General features: G+C 32.8%; 3 protein-coding genes across 9 annotated transcripts; 2 read left to right on the plus strand and 1 right to left on the minus strand.

The window, feature by feature from the left end:
* Positions 1-2,272: 2,272 nt before the first annotated feature.
* LOC100817266 (hexokinase-2, chloroplastic) lies at positions 2,273-6,060 on the plus strand. Its single transcript, XM_003550376.5, has 9 exons — positions 2,273-2,656; positions 2,747-2,897; positions 3,453-3,635; positions 3,934-4,008; positions 4,251-4,406; positions 4,507-4,602; positions 4,691-4,821; positions 5,079-5,160; positions 5,519-6,060. The coding sequence occupies exons 1-9, from the start codon at positions 2,373-2,375 to the stop codon at positions 5,861-5,863; spliced, it is 1,503 nt and encodes a 500-aa protein (XP_003550424.1). The 5' UTR covers positions 2,273-2,372; the 3' UTR covers positions 5,864-6,060.
* A 729-nt stretch (positions 6,061-6,789) lies between these two features.
* LOC100500054 (uncharacterized) lies at positions 6,790-8,660 on the plus strand. The gene is made up of 6 exons (NM_001249266.2): positions 6,790-6,903; positions 7,022-7,120; positions 7,348-7,398; positions 7,557-7,730; positions 8,197-8,256; positions 8,484-8,660. Exons 1-6 carry the CDS (start codon positions 6,901-6,903, stop codon positions 8,523-8,525), a joined length of 429 nt encoding a protein of 142 aa, NP_001236195.1. The 5' UTR covers positions 6,790-6,900; the 3' UTR covers positions 8,526-8,660.
* A 520-nt stretch (positions 8,661-9,180) lies between these two features.
* On the minus strand, positions 9,181-13,927 carry LOC100817798 (uncharacterized). 7 transcript variants are annotated; one of them, XM_006601289.4, is made up of 13 exons: positions 13,503-13,927; positions 13,104-13,279; positions 12,905-12,953; positions 12,455-12,519; positions 12,096-12,315; positions 11,587-11,845; positions 11,430-11,496; positions 11,274-11,331; positions 11,091-11,148; positions 10,896-10,992; positions 10,239-10,562; positions 9,941-10,156; positions 9,181-9,680 (listed from the first exon to the last, which is right to left on the minus strand). In XM_006601289.4, exons 1-13 carry the CDS (start codon positions 13,588-13,590, stop codon positions 9,327-9,329), a joined length of 2,031 nt encoding a protein of 676 aa, XP_006601352.1. In that variant the 5' UTR covers positions 13,591-13,927; the 3' UTR covers positions 9,181-9,326. The 7 variants fall into 7 exon arrangements, with proteins under 7 accessions (XP_006601352.1, XP_014625392.1, XP_006601350.1 ...); XM_014769906.3 differs by having other exon boundaries at positions 12,446-12,519; XM_006601287.4 differs by having other exon boundaries at positions 12,446-12,561; positions 13,506-13,925.
* Between the last annotated feature and the right edge of the window lie 6,561 nt (positions 13,928-20,488).

Below are 20,488 nucleotides of genomic sequence, written 5' to 3' on the forward strand. Positions count from 1 at the left end.
CACCATGAAAAAGTAAAAATAAATATTTATTGTTTTGCCTTTACAATAAAAATTTAATCGATTCTTTCTCATCATAAATTTAATCCAAAGACACTATATTATATTCAGCGTTGTCACCTGTATCCCCGTTGATTAGTTCCCCACATTACAACTATTTTAATGGCCCACGAGGCTAAGACTAAGGGTGGTGAAAAATAAAGTGGGACTATTACAGTTGTGCATTCCATGATTTATATTATACCAAAATCAAACAAATCACATTTGCATCTGTCCGAAAAACAAAATCACCTTTTCCCTAATCACCTGTCACACTCAAACAATCATTCTTCTTAGAGCAATAATGATATTTATATAACCAATTCAATTTATGTCACCTTAATTTTAAGTAATTTAATTAATTTTCTATTCAATATGTATTTTTATTACAAGTTATTTAATTCATAAATATTTATTTTTCTTATATTATATTTAATACAAAGTAGACAACTGGTGAGTGATAGTTATTAATACAAACAACTCTTTTCAATTTTAAACGACTCAAAATCAAATTTGACACATTAAAATAATATTTTTTTTATTAAGTAACCGATTAACCAATTCCCATTATAATGCTCTTAATTAGCAAAACATTGTAGTCTCTTGAATAAACATGTAACGTTTTCTCCTTTGGGTAACTTTTATTTCATGAGAATTAGGATAGATATATTTTTTGAAACAGAGAAGCTTGACTTTCTTTTACCTGGTATTTGCATGACAAAGGCCTTACTACTTAAATTAGTAACTTTCCTGTACAATTCACAAATTTAAATAAATTATATGAGATAATATATTATTAGTGTTAAATATGATAAAATTACAATATTTTAAGAAAGATGATCATTCTGAAATGTTGTTCGGCCCAAAAGGGCCTAATAACCCATTCTATTTGACAACTACAGTGGTTAAAATGATTAAAATCTTCAAAACCTCAAGGTACGGTTTTCATCTCTTCTTCATTCTTATCAGTGATCAATACTGACTTAAATATTAGAGTCTCTGCATTTATATTCCCTCCAAAGCAAAGCAGGGAAGATCTCCATTGAAAGTCCTATTCAACTAACGTTGAAGGTTCAATCTATACTCTTCTCCTTTTCGGCCAATTGAACAATTATTATAAGACTTTAAAATTACAAAAAATAAACGAAAATAAAATATTTAAATTAGATGTACTATATCTATCAATGTAATAAAATGTTTTAACATTATCATGTACCGATTACTCATTAAAAAAATGCCTTGTTTTTCATTTGTTTCTTCTTCCTCTTCAACTATACAGCATGGAGAGAGCCACAAATATTGGATATTAGAATATTCGTGAGTGTGTTTGGATTGAAGAATTTAAAATTCTGAAAAATTTTAAATTCTAAGAATTTTAAATACTTCAATTGAAATTTTTTTATTTTCAAAATTTTGTGTTTGGATAAAAAAATTAAAATTATGAAGGTGAAAAGAAATAAATGAAAAAAAGATATGATTGTTATACTAGTTATACGTATTCTTCTACGTTTATACCCGATCGATGTTTCATGAGCTCAAATGTTGTTTCTTAAAATCATCTTTTAAAAAGGATTGTAAGAAGAGAAATTGAAATTTCAAATTTTTAATTGTTTAACATTCTATTTTAAAATTCTAAAATTTTAAATTCTTTAAAATAAACACCCAAACAATGAATTTTAGATTACATAAATTCAAATTCTCTTATAAATAACTTTTTTTCAATTAAAATTTTCTATAGAAACGTAATCTAAATGAATTTGATTTGTTAACAAAGAGGACAAAGCATAGAGATGTCACGTTTGCATTGTAATGTCCGCCACAATCCCAACCTAGCCAAAATGTAATTACGTAGTGCATTAGACAAAATATATCTAGCTCATCTTAGGTCCCGTATCTAACGGTTAGGTCCTTGCATAAAATATTTTAATTTAAATTTATTTCCCTCATTCGTGAGTTTTTTTAAGTTACTAGTATTTTTTTCTTAATCATTACTTTTTTGTAAGTATTTTTTTTAACATACAGTTGATCAATCACACTTGCCATGTATGATTGTTTCTAATTAATGAAATTTTACATAATCAGAATCGAAAAAAAAATACTCTGCCAAGTAAATATATCGGTAAGGTTAACTTTTTTGTAATTATGATTAACCTAGGAGTTAGTATTAAAAAATTCATCAAAAAGTGTTTTAACTAACTTAAAAGATAGTACTAGTAAAACGTAACGGTTGTAAGTGACACTGTACTGTACTCTTGTGTTCTCACTTTTTCATAAAGAGTGTTGGATCAGCTGAAAAGAGATCACAGATAGATAGATAGAGTAGAGGCAAACGTAAGATGATGTCTGTTACTGTTGCTGCCGACACTACCTCCGCCGCCGTAGGATCCTGTCTTTCACGATCGCGGCGGCGGTGCTTAACGGTGGCTCTCCGATCTAAAGTGTCAGTCACCCCAACCAGAATATTGACGAAACTCAAACACGAGTGTGCCACTCCTCTGCCCCTTCTTCAGCAAGTGGCCAATAACATGTCTTCTGACATGCGAGCTGGGCTTGCTGCAGAGGCTGGGCCTGGGCCCGGGCTTCCCATGATACCCAGCTATGTTGAAAATCTTCCCACTGGGTATGTTCTGTTCCCTTCCCAGCTTTCCTTATTATTGTTATGTTCCACAATGTTAATGATTTATTATTGTTGTGACATGACATGACTCAGGAATGAGAAAGGGTTGTTTTATGCCTTGGATCTCGGAGGAACCAACTTCCGTGTGCTGAGGGTGCAGTTGGGTGGCAAAGATGAGCGTGTCATTGCCACCGAGTTTGATCAAGTTTCCATACCTCATCAACTCATGTTTGCTACATCTCAGGTAACTCATTTATTTTAATAATTAATTTCATTGCTGTTTTCAAATATAATATTTGTTTACCACCACCAAACATTGGATCAACTGTTGCCAGATTGTTTCAGCAAGTTTCGGATTTAAGTTCTAGATATGAAATTGTGTTAACTTCTTAAAGAAGGAGATCTTTATCATTCATAATTATTCTATCTAATTCGAAAAAGATTACCATCTGTGAATGATAAATATGGTTGAAAAAAAATAATCTAAAATTTGTTTGTATCTAGCATATAATATATATCTCTTTGCTATAAGTTTGCCCATCACTTAACCAAAACTTTTCTAGGAGAGGATGAGAAAACATCTTGACAAAAAATAATTTAATTTATATTGTCAACCAATCTGGGATTTTTATAAAATATAAAAATCATGGTAAGTTTGACCTTCAAGATTTATTACAAACGTTAATAACTTTTATATATATTATTTTGTGATAAGATGACAATGTAAATTGTTGACATTTTCAGTATAAGTATTTTCTCATAAAACAAATCCTATGTTTGTTTTCAATTTCAATTGCAGGAGCTGTTTGATTTCATTGCTTCGGGGCTAGCAAAATTTGCGTCCAAGGAGGATGGTAGATTTCATATCTCACCGGGAAAAAAGGGAGAGATTGGCTTCACGTTTTCATTTCCTGTGAAGCAGGCATCTATTGATTCTGGCATACTAATCAAGTGGACCAAGGGTTTTGCAGTGTCTGGAACAGTATGTTTTTATCTATCTATGCTGATCACTATTATTTAACTTAGTGTGCATTCTTTCACAGATCAACTTAAAGCAAAACTCTAACAATATACAGATCGATCCTAAATCCTAATTGTCACTATTTTTTAAAAAAGATAAATTCAAATACAAGGGCACTATACATTATTGAGGGGCAATGTAAGTTGTGTTGTTAATCAGGATCATTAACTAGAGTTTTATATTTTGGTATAGTTAGATAGTAGCAGAAATATATTAACATGATACTAGCATGACTTGGAACTGCTAACTCTTTATGCAGGCAGGGAGAGATGTGGTGGCTTGTCTGAACGAGGCAATGGAAAGGCAAGGAATAGACATGCGAGTTTCTGCTCTGGTATGTTGTTTTAATGTGAATAGTTTTATAAAAGTTTAAGAATTTAATGAAAATACACTTATCCAATCATGAGATGTCGTATAAGTATAATTGAAAATGGTTGATTTTTGTGCTAATTACTTTGAAAGGCATATGTAGAATGGTTTATAATTGGTTATACAGTGTGCCAATTTATCAAAATTAAACTAAGTTTAAACCAATACAGTGGCGATAAAAAAATATAGCAAATTCCTTCCTAATAGGTGAATGATACCGTGGCAACGTTAGCTGGAGCAGAATACTGGGATAATGATGTCGTGGTTGCTGTCATTTTGGGTACTGGAACCAATGCTTGCTATGTTGAACAGATCAGTGCCATTCCTAAGTTACAGGGCCATGTCTCTTCTTCTGGGAAAATGGTTAATAAACACTTATCTCCTTTGTTTCATCATATCTTGTTTTAATGCTTTATATGAACTAGATCATCTTAATCTGAGAAAAACATTCCTTGATTCTCAGATCATTAGCACTGAGTGGGGTGCTTTCTCAAATGGTCTCCCTTTAACCAAGATCGATAGGGAAATGGATGCTGCTAGCATCAATCCGGGTGAGCAGGTGAATTTTGGTAGCAACATTCTTCATAATTTAGTTGTTCTGAAATAGTAGCAAGTAGAAGAATCATTCTCTGCATATTACTTGGCAGATATTTGAAAAGACAATCTCGGGAATGTATCTAGGCGAAATTGTTAGACGAGTGTTGCTGGAAATGGCTGAAGAGGGTGGTTTGTTTGGAAAATCTGTCCCGCAGAAACTATCTACACCTTTCATACTCGGGTAAGATTTTTTATTTTCAGTTAAAATCTATGCTCAAATCATATACATTAATAGATCACATTGCTAGTAAAATTTGGTAATATGGCATTCACTCTATACATGTAGCTCTAATTTCATTTTACCGTTTCTAAGTTTCTCCCCGTTATTCCTTTTTCTTTAAATGGGGAAAAAAGGTTCTACTCATATTTTGTAATCATATACACTTTACGTTTAACACTCTTGAGCTATATTCATATGCCTTTATATAAATTTAACAGGACCCCAGATCTATGTGCCATGCAGCAGGACAGTTCTGGCGATTTACATGCAGTTGGGTCCCTCCTCTATGATAAAGCAGGGGTAAATTAATTTCTAGTCCTAAAGTCTAAACTTCTGATAATTTTAAGCACCTGTTCTATAAAGATGGTAATTTCCCAAGAGAACTATTATATAAATAAGCACCATTTTGTTATTTTATATTGCAAATATAAAACTCACTCTTTCAACAGTATTTTTTAAAATAATTATTCAAAATATATTTTATTTAAAAGCATACTCCTTGTGGACCAGATTTTTAAGATGATGCAGAGTTATGATCATATTATTGTCAAACAAGAGCAATGTGTTTTATTGTATCTGCTAAAAAAATGCATATAATACCCATCCTATCATTAATTTTCATTTTGTGTTTTGTTTCCATTGGGTCGTTTCTCTTCAGGTTGAATCCAATTTAAGTGAAAGAAAAACAGTTTTAGAGGTTTGTGAGACAATTGTAAAGCGAGGTGGGAGCTTAGCTGGTGCAGGAATAGTGGGGATTCTACAAAAAATGGAAGAGGATCAGAGAGGTCTCGTCTTTGGGAATGGGAAGAGAAGTGTTGTTGCCATTGATGGGGGCTTATATGAAAATTATCCTCAATACAGGGCTTATTTGCAAGATTCAGTCACAGAGCTGCTAGGAACAGAAAAGTCAAACAATGTGGTGATAGAGCATACTAAAGATGGATCTGGAATAGGAGCTGCTCTATTGGCTGCTTCAAACTCCATGTACAACCAAGACTTATAGTCCATTATCATGCAAATAAAAATTGAAGGAATAATCCATTTTTCCTTTTGTATATGGGAGAGGAAAAGGTCACTTGATGGAGGTCCAAGATTATTATTTTTCCTCATAAACGTAGTATTGAAATTTGTATTTTATATAAAATACTCAAGTCTCTTGTTACTAGATCTTTATATAATTTTAGTGGATTGGTACAGTAATCAGTAATGTATATAACTGTTTTTTTAGTAACGTAATTTATATATAAAAAAAATTACATTTTTTTATACAAAAGAAAGAAATAAGAAGAGAAGAGAAAAATGTGTAATAAAATAAATGTTGTGATAGAGAAAAATAAAAATATGTGAAAAAAATTGTAAAAATGTAGTATTAGTAACATTACTTATTTGTCTTGATACAATTAAATTAAAATCAATTAATTAACTCTAGAAGTAAATTGTAAGAAAATGATTAAGTATTACTTTGTGTTGTTTAATTTAGTCTTAAAATTTTTAAAAGATATAATTTAATCCTCAAATTCTTAAAATTTGAATCAATGTAATCTTTAAATTTTAAAAAATAAATAAATTTGGTACTCAAATTTTAAAGAAAAGAATAAATTGAACCATTTAAAAATTAAATGGTTCATTGTAAAAAAAATTAAAGTGAAATCGAATCTTTTAAAAATTTAAACAAAAAATTAATTTATCTTTGATGACTTAAGACTCAAATTCAACAATTTAAAAATCTGAGAATCAAAGTGAACAAACTAAAATAATTTTAAAGAACAAATCGATAATTAAGGCTGATTTAAATGTTAAATGTTAAAAGTTGGATGAAAGTGAAGTTATAACCGGCCTTTGGCTCGTCTGCGTGCGTCATTACACGCTAGCAAAGCTGCAGCGCAAAAAGAAAATTAAATTAAAAATAAAAAAGAAAACAGAGATGTTGAAACTTGAAAGTAAAGTCGTTGGTAGGATCATCATCTCTTTGAGTTGCCATTGAAGAAGAAGCTCAGATCGGAAAAATTCACCTCTCCAATCCCAATCCCATCGTTGCAAATGGTTCCTTCGTTCATCATTCTATTCCCTCTTTCGCTCCATAATTACAATAATAATCTCTTCGTTCCAATATTTCTTTTTTCCATTCTAAAATTCGTTTTCCTCTTTTCCGCATTCGCAGATCCGATTCATTCTGTTGCAGAACAGGCAGGGCAAGACCCGTCTTGCCAAATACTACGTTCCTCTCGAGGACTCCGAGAAGCACAAGGTCGAATACGAGGTAACAATTTCGTCTTCCTTCCCACGATTTCACTTCTTCTTCACACACAACAGCACCTTAACCTAATTTTGGAGATATAATGTTGGTTTAGTGATGAAAGGAGAAGGAAAGGGGGAGAGGTCGCGGGTTCCAATCCCCTGCTAACAAACAAAAAACTAACAGTATTAACAACTAACATTTGCCGATAAAAAATAAACGCCTTAACCTAATTTTCCTCAATTTCGCAGGTTCATCGGCTCGTCGTAAACAGAGACCCTAAATACACAAATTTCGTCGAGGTCAGTGCTCTCTCCACCATTTTCTCCTTCTTCCTTTGCTTTCACGAAGTTGTAATTGCATTAATTCTGTCATGAATGTTCTATGAGGTTCTGCTTTTGTTGCTCTTAGGTTGTCTAAATTGTTATAACAATTGATTTGTTGGTAACTTGTCTTGCAGTTTCGTACGCACAAGATAATATACAGGCGATATGCTGGGTTATTTTTCTCACTCTGTGTTGATATCACTGATAATGAGTTGGCGTATTTAGAGTGCATCCATTTGTTTGTGGAAATATTGGATCACTTCTTCAGCAATGTCTGTGAGCTCGATTTGGTTTTTAACTTCCACAAGGTTTGTTAATTCTCTCTTCTTGTTCCTATACCGTGTTTGTTTGTTTCTTGCATTTTACCATCAAATAATCATGGGATTGTTGATGTTGATGTTGATGTTGATGTACCATTGTACTGATCTTGATTTTTGCTGCATTTAGTCATGAGATTATTATAGTAGAATGTTGACAAACCATAGCCTGAACTAATCAATATGCTAGATTGTTTCTTTAGCTGGAAAATTTCAGTTTTGTTGCCACTTATTTAGCTACACTGATCAATATGAATCCCATCCACTGTATACATTAACAATTTAACATCCTCCAATGGATGTATGTATGTCTAATCTATAACACATAAGTTTTGCTGTTTTTTTTTTTTTTTTGTTTCCAAGTGAAGTTCATGATCGTAATCCTCTTTCTTAAGATTATTATTACTATTTCTTTTAATGTTTCCTTACTCATTTAGTTTACCTATATGTCTTCAAGGTCTATCTTATACTTGATGAATTCATTCTAGCGGGTGAACTGCAAGAAACAAGCAAGAAGGTATGCATTCTTTTGGAGTTACTAAGCACTTTGCATGCTGCTACTTGCTAGTGTAAGATTTAAGCTGTGTAGTTACACTATGATTCCAGGCGTAGTTGCCTACTTCGGTAGCTTCTTCCAGCATTTTTTCTCTACTTCTGACAATTGTGTCCTGGGTGTAAATTTATTTGAGCTAAATTTTAGGGCATAGCAAACCTCAAATAACAAATCTATTTTTGTGCTTGCAGGCTATCATTGAGAGAATGGGGGAACTTGAAAAACTAGAATGAAAAATTACTTTTCAGCAGTCATATCAATTTGGAGATTTCGATGACTTACTCATGCCCTTGGCTTAATTCTTGTATTTCAATTGTGATACAGAATTTTGAAAATCTTTTCCGTTGAGCCATGTATTCAATGCCCTTTACCTTCGCTTCTTATTCGGCTTATGTTTATATTTGTAAGACATTTATAAAATCAGGGTTTTCAGTAGCCTTTCTGTTACTGTCTCTGTTTTGTTTCACTTTTTATAAATTTATTTGCTCTTCTTGGTTGTTAGTAAAACACTTAATGGAAATGTAATTGGATGATTGTAGTATATAAGCAATGCAAAACGATTAATTTTGATGGTACAAATGACCTACTAGTGAACAAGTGTTGTATATGTTTCATTTCAGTTAGATGAGTGCTAGGTGTCCTGTGAAATGAAAATATTTTTTTCGTGATAGTTTCAAGTTGCAGGTCTTGCTACAGTGTTAACATTTGTTTTTTCCTCGCAATTTCACTAGAGCAATCTCCTATAGCAGCTTGCAAGTTCTGTGCTACTTTTGATGTGAAAGGCGCAACTCTAAGGGTTTGTTTGGTTTAGATGAGAAAAATAAAGAAAAGAGAAATAGAAGATTTATTTATTTAAAGTAGAATGTAAGAAGTGTGGATCCCACAAAATAAAGTATAAAATTCCTCTTGTATATTATTTCTTTCCTCGAAAACAAACATACCCTAAAAGCTGGATGTGTAGAAGTATAAAATAACTGAATCGTTTTCAGGTTGCTCATCACTTTACAATCGCATATGCAGTGACTCTAATTTCTTCACATAATGAAGGGAGATGACGAAGGTCTAGTCCATTTGTCTTGGAAGGGGGCAAGTAGCTGCTTCTGTTGCCCAGAGATTGAAGTGATCTTGGATCCAAATATTTCTTGTGATGCAGGGGAACAAGGAAGGATGGCTTGGGCACATGGACTCAATGCAGAAGAGTCATGCCTTCCACTTTGCCAATTAGGATATTGAGTCCTCAAAATATTGAAATTTACTGTAGACCTACCTTGTTCTGCTTGTTGCACCCCCCAGAAGCTTTGGTGCTCTTGTTGTTTATGTGAGACTGTTGAACCATAATGAGTTCCGTATAACGGGTTACCAAAATAATGAGGTTGCTGCAACCGAACCTGCAGTCAATTAAAAGCATTGCGGAACAATATTAGTAGTATGACGATAAGGGTGGCATATTTATGAGGATATTAAATTGCACGTTAGTTTGTTCAATTCATTATTAGCAATAAACTATAGCCACCACCTCATTTCATATGGTTAAAAAGATAATCACATTAAGCTAATTTTTACCAAAGTTGGACCCTAGATTTTGGAGCCCATTTTATTTGATTAATACTTAATAATAGTGCTCTTGCCACAAAGAGAGATCTAATACCTCTGGTCCTGCAACAGAAAGCTGATCAAGGTAAGAAGTTGAGGCATACTGTCTCTGAACAGCAGGAATTGGTATGCCCCCATGCAGAGGTGCTAGTGACTGTAAATAAGGCACTTGCAATTTTGATAATGGTTCCAACATACTTCCTATTTTATTATAATTATTTTCGAGCTTTAACCCATTACTTCCTGCTGACAAGGACAAGAAGTTGAAATTCTGCACAATAAGGATAGTCATTAGAGCATGAGGAAAATGGTGCAAGGTGTGGCATATTTACCAAAATTAACCTTAATCTTACTTGCTGCTTTTGATGGCCATACTGTACCACAGGTGTTGGAGCAGCCTGTGATATGTTTCGATAATGGCATTGCTGCCGAAGAATAATATTCTTACTTTCATGTGGATTCCTCACAGTAGAAGTGATTCCATTTTTCATTTCGTTTGAGCTGTGTACTTTTAAAAGAACTCCACGCTTTGGTCCTTCATGTTCTCTCATTTGATGACATTCAAAAAACTCAGTTTCTTTGAAAACCTGTGTTTTTGGCACCTCTAGACTCTTGATTATATGACTGATGTGAACATGAGCTGCACACTTCTTCCATGATCTTTTAGGAATAAAGATCTGCACGGTTATTCATTGACAACAATAAATAGCTGTATGAGAGGAGTGTACATTTAGGATCAAGAGATTTTAACATAATAGAGGCAGGTCAGTCCAAGGGTAAAGCAACTAAAGCTTGAGCATTAGGCCTACCAACATTTGCTATTAGTTTTTTAAAGCAAAAAAGGTCACTTATGTTGACTAAAAGGCCCCACATATCACTCTTTTCTTTAAAATAGAATAAAAAGTCTCTCAATTTTTACTTTAGGTCTTAGTTTCTGTTGGGTCGGCCCTTACACGGTTAACTCTAAGTCACACAAAAACAGCAGTAATAATAGATTTGTTAGTCCTTACACTCCCCCTAGAAGAACAAGTTGAAGTTTCCATTGAATCCATTTTCGAGGCACGGATTGCAGCTTCCAGCCAATCAGGAGCCTTAGTAGCAGAAGACCTTGGGGAGAAAAATTCATCAGGTTTGGACAAACAGAACAAGAAGGATTGAAATCAAGCCACTAAACAGGTTGAAAATGTAAAGTGAAAGAAATTTACTGCAGATAAGCCTGGCCTGCTGGTGCCACTGGAGACAAGCCTGGCCATAATGCAAGGCCTTCAAGTAAAAGAAGTTAAGAATCAGCCAAATTGATGTAAAAAATTTTAGCCTATACTTGAGTCCCGGAAATGAGAAATCAACACTATAAAAAAAGGACATTTTGATCTTTTAGGGAAGTATACCATTTCCTTTTTGTTCCTTGATCAAATGCTGTTGTTGCTTACAATCGACGTCTCTTACCTGAAATGCAATCCAATAACACCAATAAGAGCAGCACTAGCTCACAACAAGTTTTGGTAGAACCACACTACAATCTGTGTAATAGTTGAAATGCTCACCGCCTCAAACGCCACATCTGTTTTCCTCTCAACTTGAGAAATCCGTGATAGTTTGGGCATATTTAATCTGCAATGTCATGAGAAAACATGTAAAATATACACAAAGAACGGTTGAAAAGCATAGATATTTCAGATTGCAACAAAAAAAATGACCCACCCCATTGCTAGACATAACTCAGAGTCATGCAATGCAACTTTGTTGCTATTTTCACGCTTAGCCGCCACAGGCATGGTCTGAAGATTTATTGTTAGAGAAGTGCTATGAGATGGCATCAAGAGCGTTGCACTCTCAGGAAAATCAGGTTGTTTTTGACCAACAGCTTCATTCAACCAACTGATTTTTGAAGCTTCTCCAGCTGAACTTTCATGATAACTAGGACTTGCAACAGGAGCAGTTGCTGAGGCTAGAATAGAATCTATGGCAAAATAAAAATAATAATAATAATAATAAAGAGAATGAAAAAGAATAAGTTAATAACTAAGATAACTTTGTCGCTCTTAATAATCCTACTCAAATATAATAAGATTGTCTATTGTAAAAGATACATGTGACTCAAATATAGTGTATTTTAGACTACAACTTGTTTCTTATAAATAGGACTAGAGGTAATAATAACTAAGACATGTATCCCAGATAAGGGTGAGAATTGAGAATGAATAAATAACCTTGAAGAGCAGCAGCACTCGCATTATCCTCCAAGTCTTGCAAAACTGATGAATTATCTGGCAAAAATTTGCCATCTAAATCCGTACTATTATGATTGGAGGCATTGTGAGGGAACATTCCAGCCAAGGCATAGAGAGTCTCCGCAACCTCTTGCTCATCTTTTGTGATGGGCCCAGAAGCTCCTTCTCTAGGGGAACAGTCACGCCACATTCCTTGTTTCTGCAAAAGCATAAAATTCCAAGCAAAAGTTGAATTAGAAACAGAAAAAAAATGCTTAGAAAACCAACCAAGCAAAAGGGTCAAGTTTTGAAACCGGCAAACACAGCCCACAGATATATGTCTTACTTACAACACTCACTTTGGACTTCTTTAGACTTTCCTTTTTGAGAGATTCTATTCCATGCATCGTATGCTTCAACTTTTCTGAATCAAGTAACATGGATTCGCGACCCCGTTTTTTCGTCACTATACAATTTAAAAATAGAAAAACAAAATCATAATATTTTTAGCAAACATTATCTTTTTTTTTCCAGTTACATCAGAAGAAAACTACTTGGTCAATTATAGTAAATTAATATTTAAGTGAAAGTAAAATATATTACAATAATTAAAAAAAACATATATCAAAACAGAATCCGGTAGTCCAATTATTACAACGAAGAAAGAAAAGGAGGGGAAAAAAAAGATTTCTCACATATTGCTTCAACTCTAATCCAAAATCAACATCAAAAGAGAAAATACAAAGGAAAGTGCATATTATGCATAACAACATTTAAAGGCTTGGATTTGGAATTTGAAAGGCACGCACCTGAACGTAGCTTCCGTGGAACAGAGGCACCGTTGCAGTTATTAAAAAACTGTGAAATCATTGAAAGGAGAGAAAGAGAAGGCAACAAACTCATAATCGTGAGAAAAAGGTCGATATAATAATGGGAGATATAAAGTTTATCTAGTGGTAAAGAGAAAAAGGGAAGGGAGGAGAGGTTGCAGGTATTAATTAAACATACATTCTTATGAAGCTTGAATCTGTTGGTGGTGGCGATGACGGTCGAAGAAGGTTCATGTGTTTGCTGTTCAGAGACATTAATACAAGCCATTTGGAAGGTCGACGACGGCGTTCCGACCGCACTCAAGCTTCTCACCTTTTCCTTCTTCGAGAATCGAAGGTCCCCACGGCTCAAAACTATCCCTCACAAAGCGAAAACAAAAACTAAAAGCTCAGATATAGGTAACAACTAACAAAGGGAAGGGGAAACTGCGTTATCTGCAAAAACTCTTCGTTATCGGGAATGCTTGCTTAAAACAAAGGAAGAAAAAAAAGAAAAGACAGGAATAACGACAAGAAGCATAAAATAGGTTTTTGTCTTTTAGCGCAGGAAAAGGTTTGGTGTTGTGTAATTTACTACCACCGAAGAGTTTGTGTTTGTGTCGTCGCTTGTTGGCGTTTGAGAACGCACTGCTTCCACGCCTCACTTTTGTTGGAGCCTTGTCCATTTCTCTCTTCTACTAACTCATAACAAATAAAGTCAAAATAACAATAACAATAAGAGAAGCTTCACTTCAACGTGTTGGTTTGTTTCTCTCCTGTGAAGATGAAGTTGAAGTGGAAGTGAAGCAGTGTTTGAGTGTTTAGAGAGACAAAAAGCGAGTGAGATTTGAGAATGAGATTGTACGGTTACTACACACAGTATGGAAAATAAAATAAAAAGAAAGTAAAATTGCAATTGGTGCCTCTGCCTCCTCGTGTTCAGAGAATCAGGTTCGAACAGCGAGCAAATAGACCCAAAAGTGAGGAGAGTGGTGTAAAAGATCTAACGAGCAATAAAGGGAGGTACAAGGGAAATTGAGAGTAATTATTACCCACTCACAATACTATTTGGGCCATTCAATTTCATGCACTCACTATGGTTTTATGACCTTGGAAATTATAAGTCAGGCTTTTAAAGAGAACATTAATGATTTACATAAAGAAGAAGAAAAAATTGTGTTTGTTTTAATGCAAGTCTTTGAGTAAAAGGGTGGAATAGAGAAAAGAGAAATACAAGATTCAAAAGTGTGATTGTTATTGCACAGGTAGACAAGTGTGAGTATTAAATGAATATGAACAATGTCTTATCTCAAGATTCTCATAATTATTTATAAATACCTTAGTGAGTCTTGGATTCATGGGCTTTTGTACCTCATTACCTTATTAAGTTATGTGTCATTGATCACCATTAAGTGTTTAAGACAACTCTAACGATCATCATTAATATAATCTTGATAATTTGTGAGGTAGATGATGAAAACTACTCAGATACTCGGTCAGGTTGAGTACCTGAGTATAATAGGATGTTTTTTGTAAGTTGTCATCGATATATCAAAGTATTCATTACCTTATTAAGTTATGTGTCCCTATTAAGGGGTTAAGATAGCTCTAATGATTGTCACTAAGATAATCTAGGTCATTTTTGAGGTAGATGATGAAAACTACTCGGATAGGTACTCGGTCAGGTTGAGTATGTAAGGATAACAAAATGTCTTTTGTAGGTTGCTATCGAGATATCCAAGTATTCATTACCTTATTATGTTATGTGTCCCTAATCACCATTAAGGTATTAAGACAACTCTATCGATCATCACTAAGATAATCTTGGTAATTTTTGAGGTAGATGATGAACACTACTCAGGTACTCGATCAGGTCGAGTACATTAGTATAACAAAATGTCTTTTGTAGGTTGTCATCGAGATATCCAGGTATTCATTACCTTATTAAGTTATGTGTCCCTAATCACCATTAAGGGGTTAAGACATCTCTAACGATCGTCATTAAGATAATCTTGGTAATTTGTGAGGTAGATGATGAAAACTACTGGGTACTCGAACAGGTTGAGTACCTGAGTATAACAGGATGTCTTTTGTAGGTTGCCATCGAGATATCCAAGTATTTGGCCTAACTAAATGCCTAAATATGGGTAGATCGCTTTTGTTGATTAGGTGATAGAAGTACTCAAGTATTCGATTAGGTCGAACATGGAAATATCATCCTTGTCGATCAGGTGACAGAAGTCCCTGACCGAATACCTTAACATGGAAATATCACCTTTGTTGATTAGACCAAATACCTGAATATGGAAATATAACCTTTGTTGATTAGGTGATGAAGGTACTCAAGTGTTTGACTAGGCCAAATACTTGAATATGAAAAGGTCACCCTTTGTTTGTTAGGTGATGAAAGTACTCAAGTATTTGGCTAGATCGAATACCTTAGAGTCATATGCCCTTATTATGGATGCTTCAATATTTTAAAGGTATTGTGAGGGATATTTTTGGGTGTTCGACTTAGCTGAGTACCCATATGATATAGTATTTTTGTAAGAAATGATTCCTTTCAAAAGTAAGGAGGCTTTGGGTTAAGTTGAGAAGTGGCACTTACATCAATTGCAGAGATAAAGATTCTTCCTTTTTAAGTATTTCACAAGGTGGTACCTAAGTCCTCTCAACATATTCTTATTAGTCTTTGAAATTTGGATTTGGTTTTTCTTTTTCATAATGCACTTTGCTGTTTTTTTAATCATTAAAAAAATTAATTGCCAAAGTTCTTGTTGTTTTTTTTTTGTTTGAACCAAGATATCCCCAACAAAAGGTTAATGACTAATCATCGAGTTACTGAGATCCATTTAAGAGGTTGAGATTTTCTAACAAATGTTTTTTTATGCGCACGAGTCAGGCATCAAACTCATGACCACATACTTAAGGAATAATGTTATTTGTCAATCATGTCACACTAAATTTCTCGTTGTTTTTATTTTCTAAAATACACTTTTTTTAAGATAGCTCGTATCCAAAACCTGACTTCACACTCGCGTTAATTTATTTTTTTGTTTAACAACTTCGAGAAGTCAACTTTGGCCATGTTGACTTTCCAATATTGACAATTTCTAATAATTTTTATGATAATTTAAAAACATCTTATATTTTCTAGTAATGAAAAACCATAAGAAATTGTCAATACTAGAAAGTTGGTGTATCAATCATATTCTTAGTATTGTTAAACGGAAAGAAATGCAATAAGTGAGAAGTTAACTTTCTAGGTGCAATTTCTCTTGGTGAACAAAGTATGAGTGTTCATCGATCTGGATCACTCTAACGATTCAAATCAAATCAATTAAATTGGTTTGGATTTTTTCTTAATTCGGGTCCAACCCGAACCAAACCAATTAAAATCGATGACAATTGATTCATTTATCAAATTGAAAATTTTTAATTTGAACCAAACCAAATATATATATTATCAATTTTTATTATTTTTCAAATGTTGAAGTTACTTATATATTTGTGCACTTTGCTGTTTTTTTAATCATTAAAAAAATTAATTACCAAAGTTCTTGTTGTTTTTTTTTGTTTGAACCAAGATATCCCCAACAAAAAGTTAATGACTAATCATCGAGTTACTGAGATCCATTTAAGAGGTTGACATTTTCTAACAAATGTTTTTTCATGCGCACAAGTCTGGCATCAAACTCATGATTACATACTTAAGGAACAATGTTATCTGTCAAACATGTCACACTAAATTTCTCATTGTTATTATTTACTAAAATATACTTTTTTTAAGATAGCTCGTACCCAAAACCTGATTTCACACGCATTAATTTATTTTTTTGTTTAACAACTTCGAGAAGTCAACTTTGGCCATGTTGACTTTCTAATATTGACAATTTCTAATAATTTTTTCGATAATTTAAAAACATCTTATATTTTCTAGTATTGAAAAACCATAAGAAATTTCCAATACTAGAAAGTTGGCGTATCAATCATATTCTTAGTATTGTTAAACGAAAAGAAATGCAATAAGTGAGAAGTTAACTTTCTAGGTGCAATTTCTTTTGGTGTACAAAGTATAGGTGTTCATCGATCTAGATCAATCTGACCATTCAAATCAAATCAATTAAATTGGTTTGGATTTTTTCCTAATTTGGGTCCAACCCGAACCAAACCAATTAAAATCGATGACAATTGATTCATTTATCAAATTAAAAATTTTTAAATCTGAACCAACCTGAACCAAACCAAATATATATATTATCAATTTTTATTATTTTTCAAATGTTGAAGTTACTTATATATTTATGTTGTTTTGTGTATTTCCTTTGCGTTTTATGTCCATCATGACACTCACATAGACTCGCTTTGACATTTTCGTTTTCCTTTCTCACATAACCCTAAAAGCGCGCCGCTAACATACACTTATAGAGTCTCCTTCACGAGTCGTTCTGTCTCTTCACAATGGTTGTTGATGTTGTTGAGCCTCCAGCAAACCTCCACTCAGTTAGCGTTGACAATACAATTTTGACATCCACATATTCTCACGATGAATTTGGCTAATTTGATATGTCACAGGATTATCTATTAATTTTGGGACAAAAGTGTTATTTTTTATTTTTTTTATTAGATATCTGATTTGAGTAATATTTATGATCAATTCAACAAAAAACAAAAATACTATTTATATAAAAAAAAGTATTGTAAAACACGAATTATATATATATGTGCATATATATAAAATCTAGAACCGTTTTTTTATGGAAAAAAAATTAAAACTGTTAATCTGTACTAATATATATCAAAGAAATATATTATATCCAAATAAACATCAAAAATATTTTTAATTTGCTTCTTATTATTATTCAATACATTTTCTTAAAGTGAAAGATAATTTTATTCTAGACAACTCTAAGCTCACAATGAAGTGAATCAACTGATGAAGTCAGGCAGATCCTCTAGCTAACAACTATGCCTATGCTGCATGCTGCTGTATTACACTCATGTGGAATATAACTGCCAGAGTTAATAAGTACTACAAGAAAATATAATTTTTTAATTATAAAAAAGAAAAACATATATATTTACGCACGCTTTTTTTTTCTTTCTAAATAAGTACTAATGTTTGTTGCCTTCCATTTTTTTCCTGAAACAAACTCACTCAATTTCGTTGAATTAATTAAAATTGAAAATAATTTTGGAGTATTGATAGGTCCATTAGCAACTGTTTTTACTAAACTGTGATAATTTATAAAAAGAAAGTATGGAAAATAATTATTAGAGTAAATCACACTGGTTTCTCTTATATTTAAAACTAATTACATTAGGCATTCCTTATTATTTTACCCCTCCAGAAAATTCTCCAAATTTTTGTTATTCTATTACACTGACACCCCTGCACCACGAGATTCTTGATTTTGTTAACTTAAAGTGGTCATGTGCCGTGACATGCATGTTTTAATGAAACATCCTGACCAAATTGCCCTTGTCTACATTTATGTTGAAATAAATAAATAAAAACTAATAAAAAAAAGATGAAAATAAAATTATCAACTGTTCACCTTCATCACATAGTTATTAAACTCGGTCTGCCCCGGCCGATCAACTAAAATTGGTGGATTGGACCCATTTCTATCCCAGGCCGGGTTGCTTTGTTTACGGGTTGCTAACTAAAATCCTATAGAAAAAAAAAAAAGGAAATAGTAACCAACCCAAGTTCAAACACAAGACCTAGGCTCCACAACTCACCAACAACTGAAGCAAGACACAATAGTTGTTATACTCTTTAACAAATTTAATATATATATTATTTTACAGATGAATTTTTCAAAAAGGAACTTAAGAAAACTTGAATCCAAGATCTTAGAGTGCTTTGAAAGTTCGTTAATCATTAAACCAACATGAATTTTTTGAATAAAATATATAATAAATTATAAATTATAACATATATTATTCTTAATATCGTCCCACTTTTTATAGTTTATACTGTATTAAAGATAATAATAATATTATGTGTTTATACTATAATAATATTATCAAATTATATTAGTTACATTATTTTTTAATATATATATATATTAGATCTTACTATTTCTATCCGATTTTGATAACATTGGTTGGCCACCCTAAAGCCCGTTTGAAACAAACACCGCAAAACATTGAATCCTCCGCCGCAAGGCTTCTCGGTGCACACACCAAACCATGTTATTCTTGATTGGGTGGTATGAATAAAAGTTCATATCCGTGAGTTTCCTTGTGTTTTTTATTGTGTCGATTCCAATCTGAAGGCTATTTTGGACATTTCACTAAAACTTAGCACCCTCCGTTTAACTGTGTTGGCTTGGGGGAACAAAAGTGATGATGCATTTCAACATATATAGTCTTGAGTCAAATAAGTCCAACACATGATATACAAATATAATTTGCTCTAATTATTAATTGTTTTGAACCAAACATATATGTATACGCTGTTTATTTTAATTATCCTGCTCAAAGAAATCAACGGTTCTCCTCGATCGTTTAGTTGTATCCGTTGGATCACCGTCCAAAGTTCACACGTAAACTACAAATTTTAAAGGAAACTCCGTTTTGTTCAGAACAACCGAATGGTTTTATACTTATATTATAAAGGTTTTTTTATGGTATATAAAGGTTATTTTACTTATTCAGTAAAAAAAAAGTTATTTTACTTTATAGGTTTTGGAAATTTTTTTTACATTGGGTCCTTAAAATTATATTTGTTTTACTTTCAAAGTCATGATTAGCTCAACTCATTACCGATCTCAACACACTTAATGTAAAAAAAATCTATTATCTTGGGACAAAAATCGATTATCATGGGATTGGGAGGCACAATATCAAGGGTATCTTAACACTTATGGTAACAAATTTTACCCTATTTCCCCTCTCATCAACAATGTTTTTTTTTTTTAATGTGAAACCACAACTTTTTATATTTCTTCCTTTGATATTTCATCGTTGTCGAACAATGTGAGTTTTAACCATTCATTTTATTTTATTTTAATTTTCACCTTTTTCTCTATTTCTGTGGTATTTTTCATGGATGATATTTATTGTTTGATGATTATTGTCCCAGAAGAAGAAAAAGAAAACAAATTCATCGACGTACATATATTTATTATGATCTGATGAGTCAAAAGCTATTGATTTTGTTTTCTTTTTATAGTTTTCTTGTCAAAATAAATTAGATAGCTAATGTTGCCAAAAGAACAGAAGCGACAATGGATTTGAGGAATCTATGCATGCAACATGAAAAGTATTTCTTATCTTCCTTCCGTGTTTGGTTTGTCTATGCACACCTGCAACTGTAACCTCTGCGCTTATTTTTAGTGAAAGTGTGTACCCAAACACACTGCATTTCTTGTCAGTGAGATTGATAGTAATAAGCTACGTAGCCATTCAATCATGGTGCCACTCTCGATGCTTCACAACCACGTGCAACTCTGCTTTTCTTTTCTTTTCTTTTTCCTCTTTAGCTGTAACAGTATTTCTTCATCCTTTATTTCTTTTCCTCCTTTTTTGAATTAAAGTTATAATATAAGTAAAAAAAAAATTGAATAAAAATAC

This window comes from Glycine max, chromosome 17 (genome assembly GCF_000004515.6).
Source record: "Glycine max cultivar Williams 82 chromosome 17, Glycine_max_v4.0, whole genome shotgun sequence".
In the NCBI taxonomy this organism is placed as follows: Eukaryota; Viridiplantae; Streptophyta; class Magnoliopsida; order Fabales; family Fabaceae; genus Glycine; species Glycine max.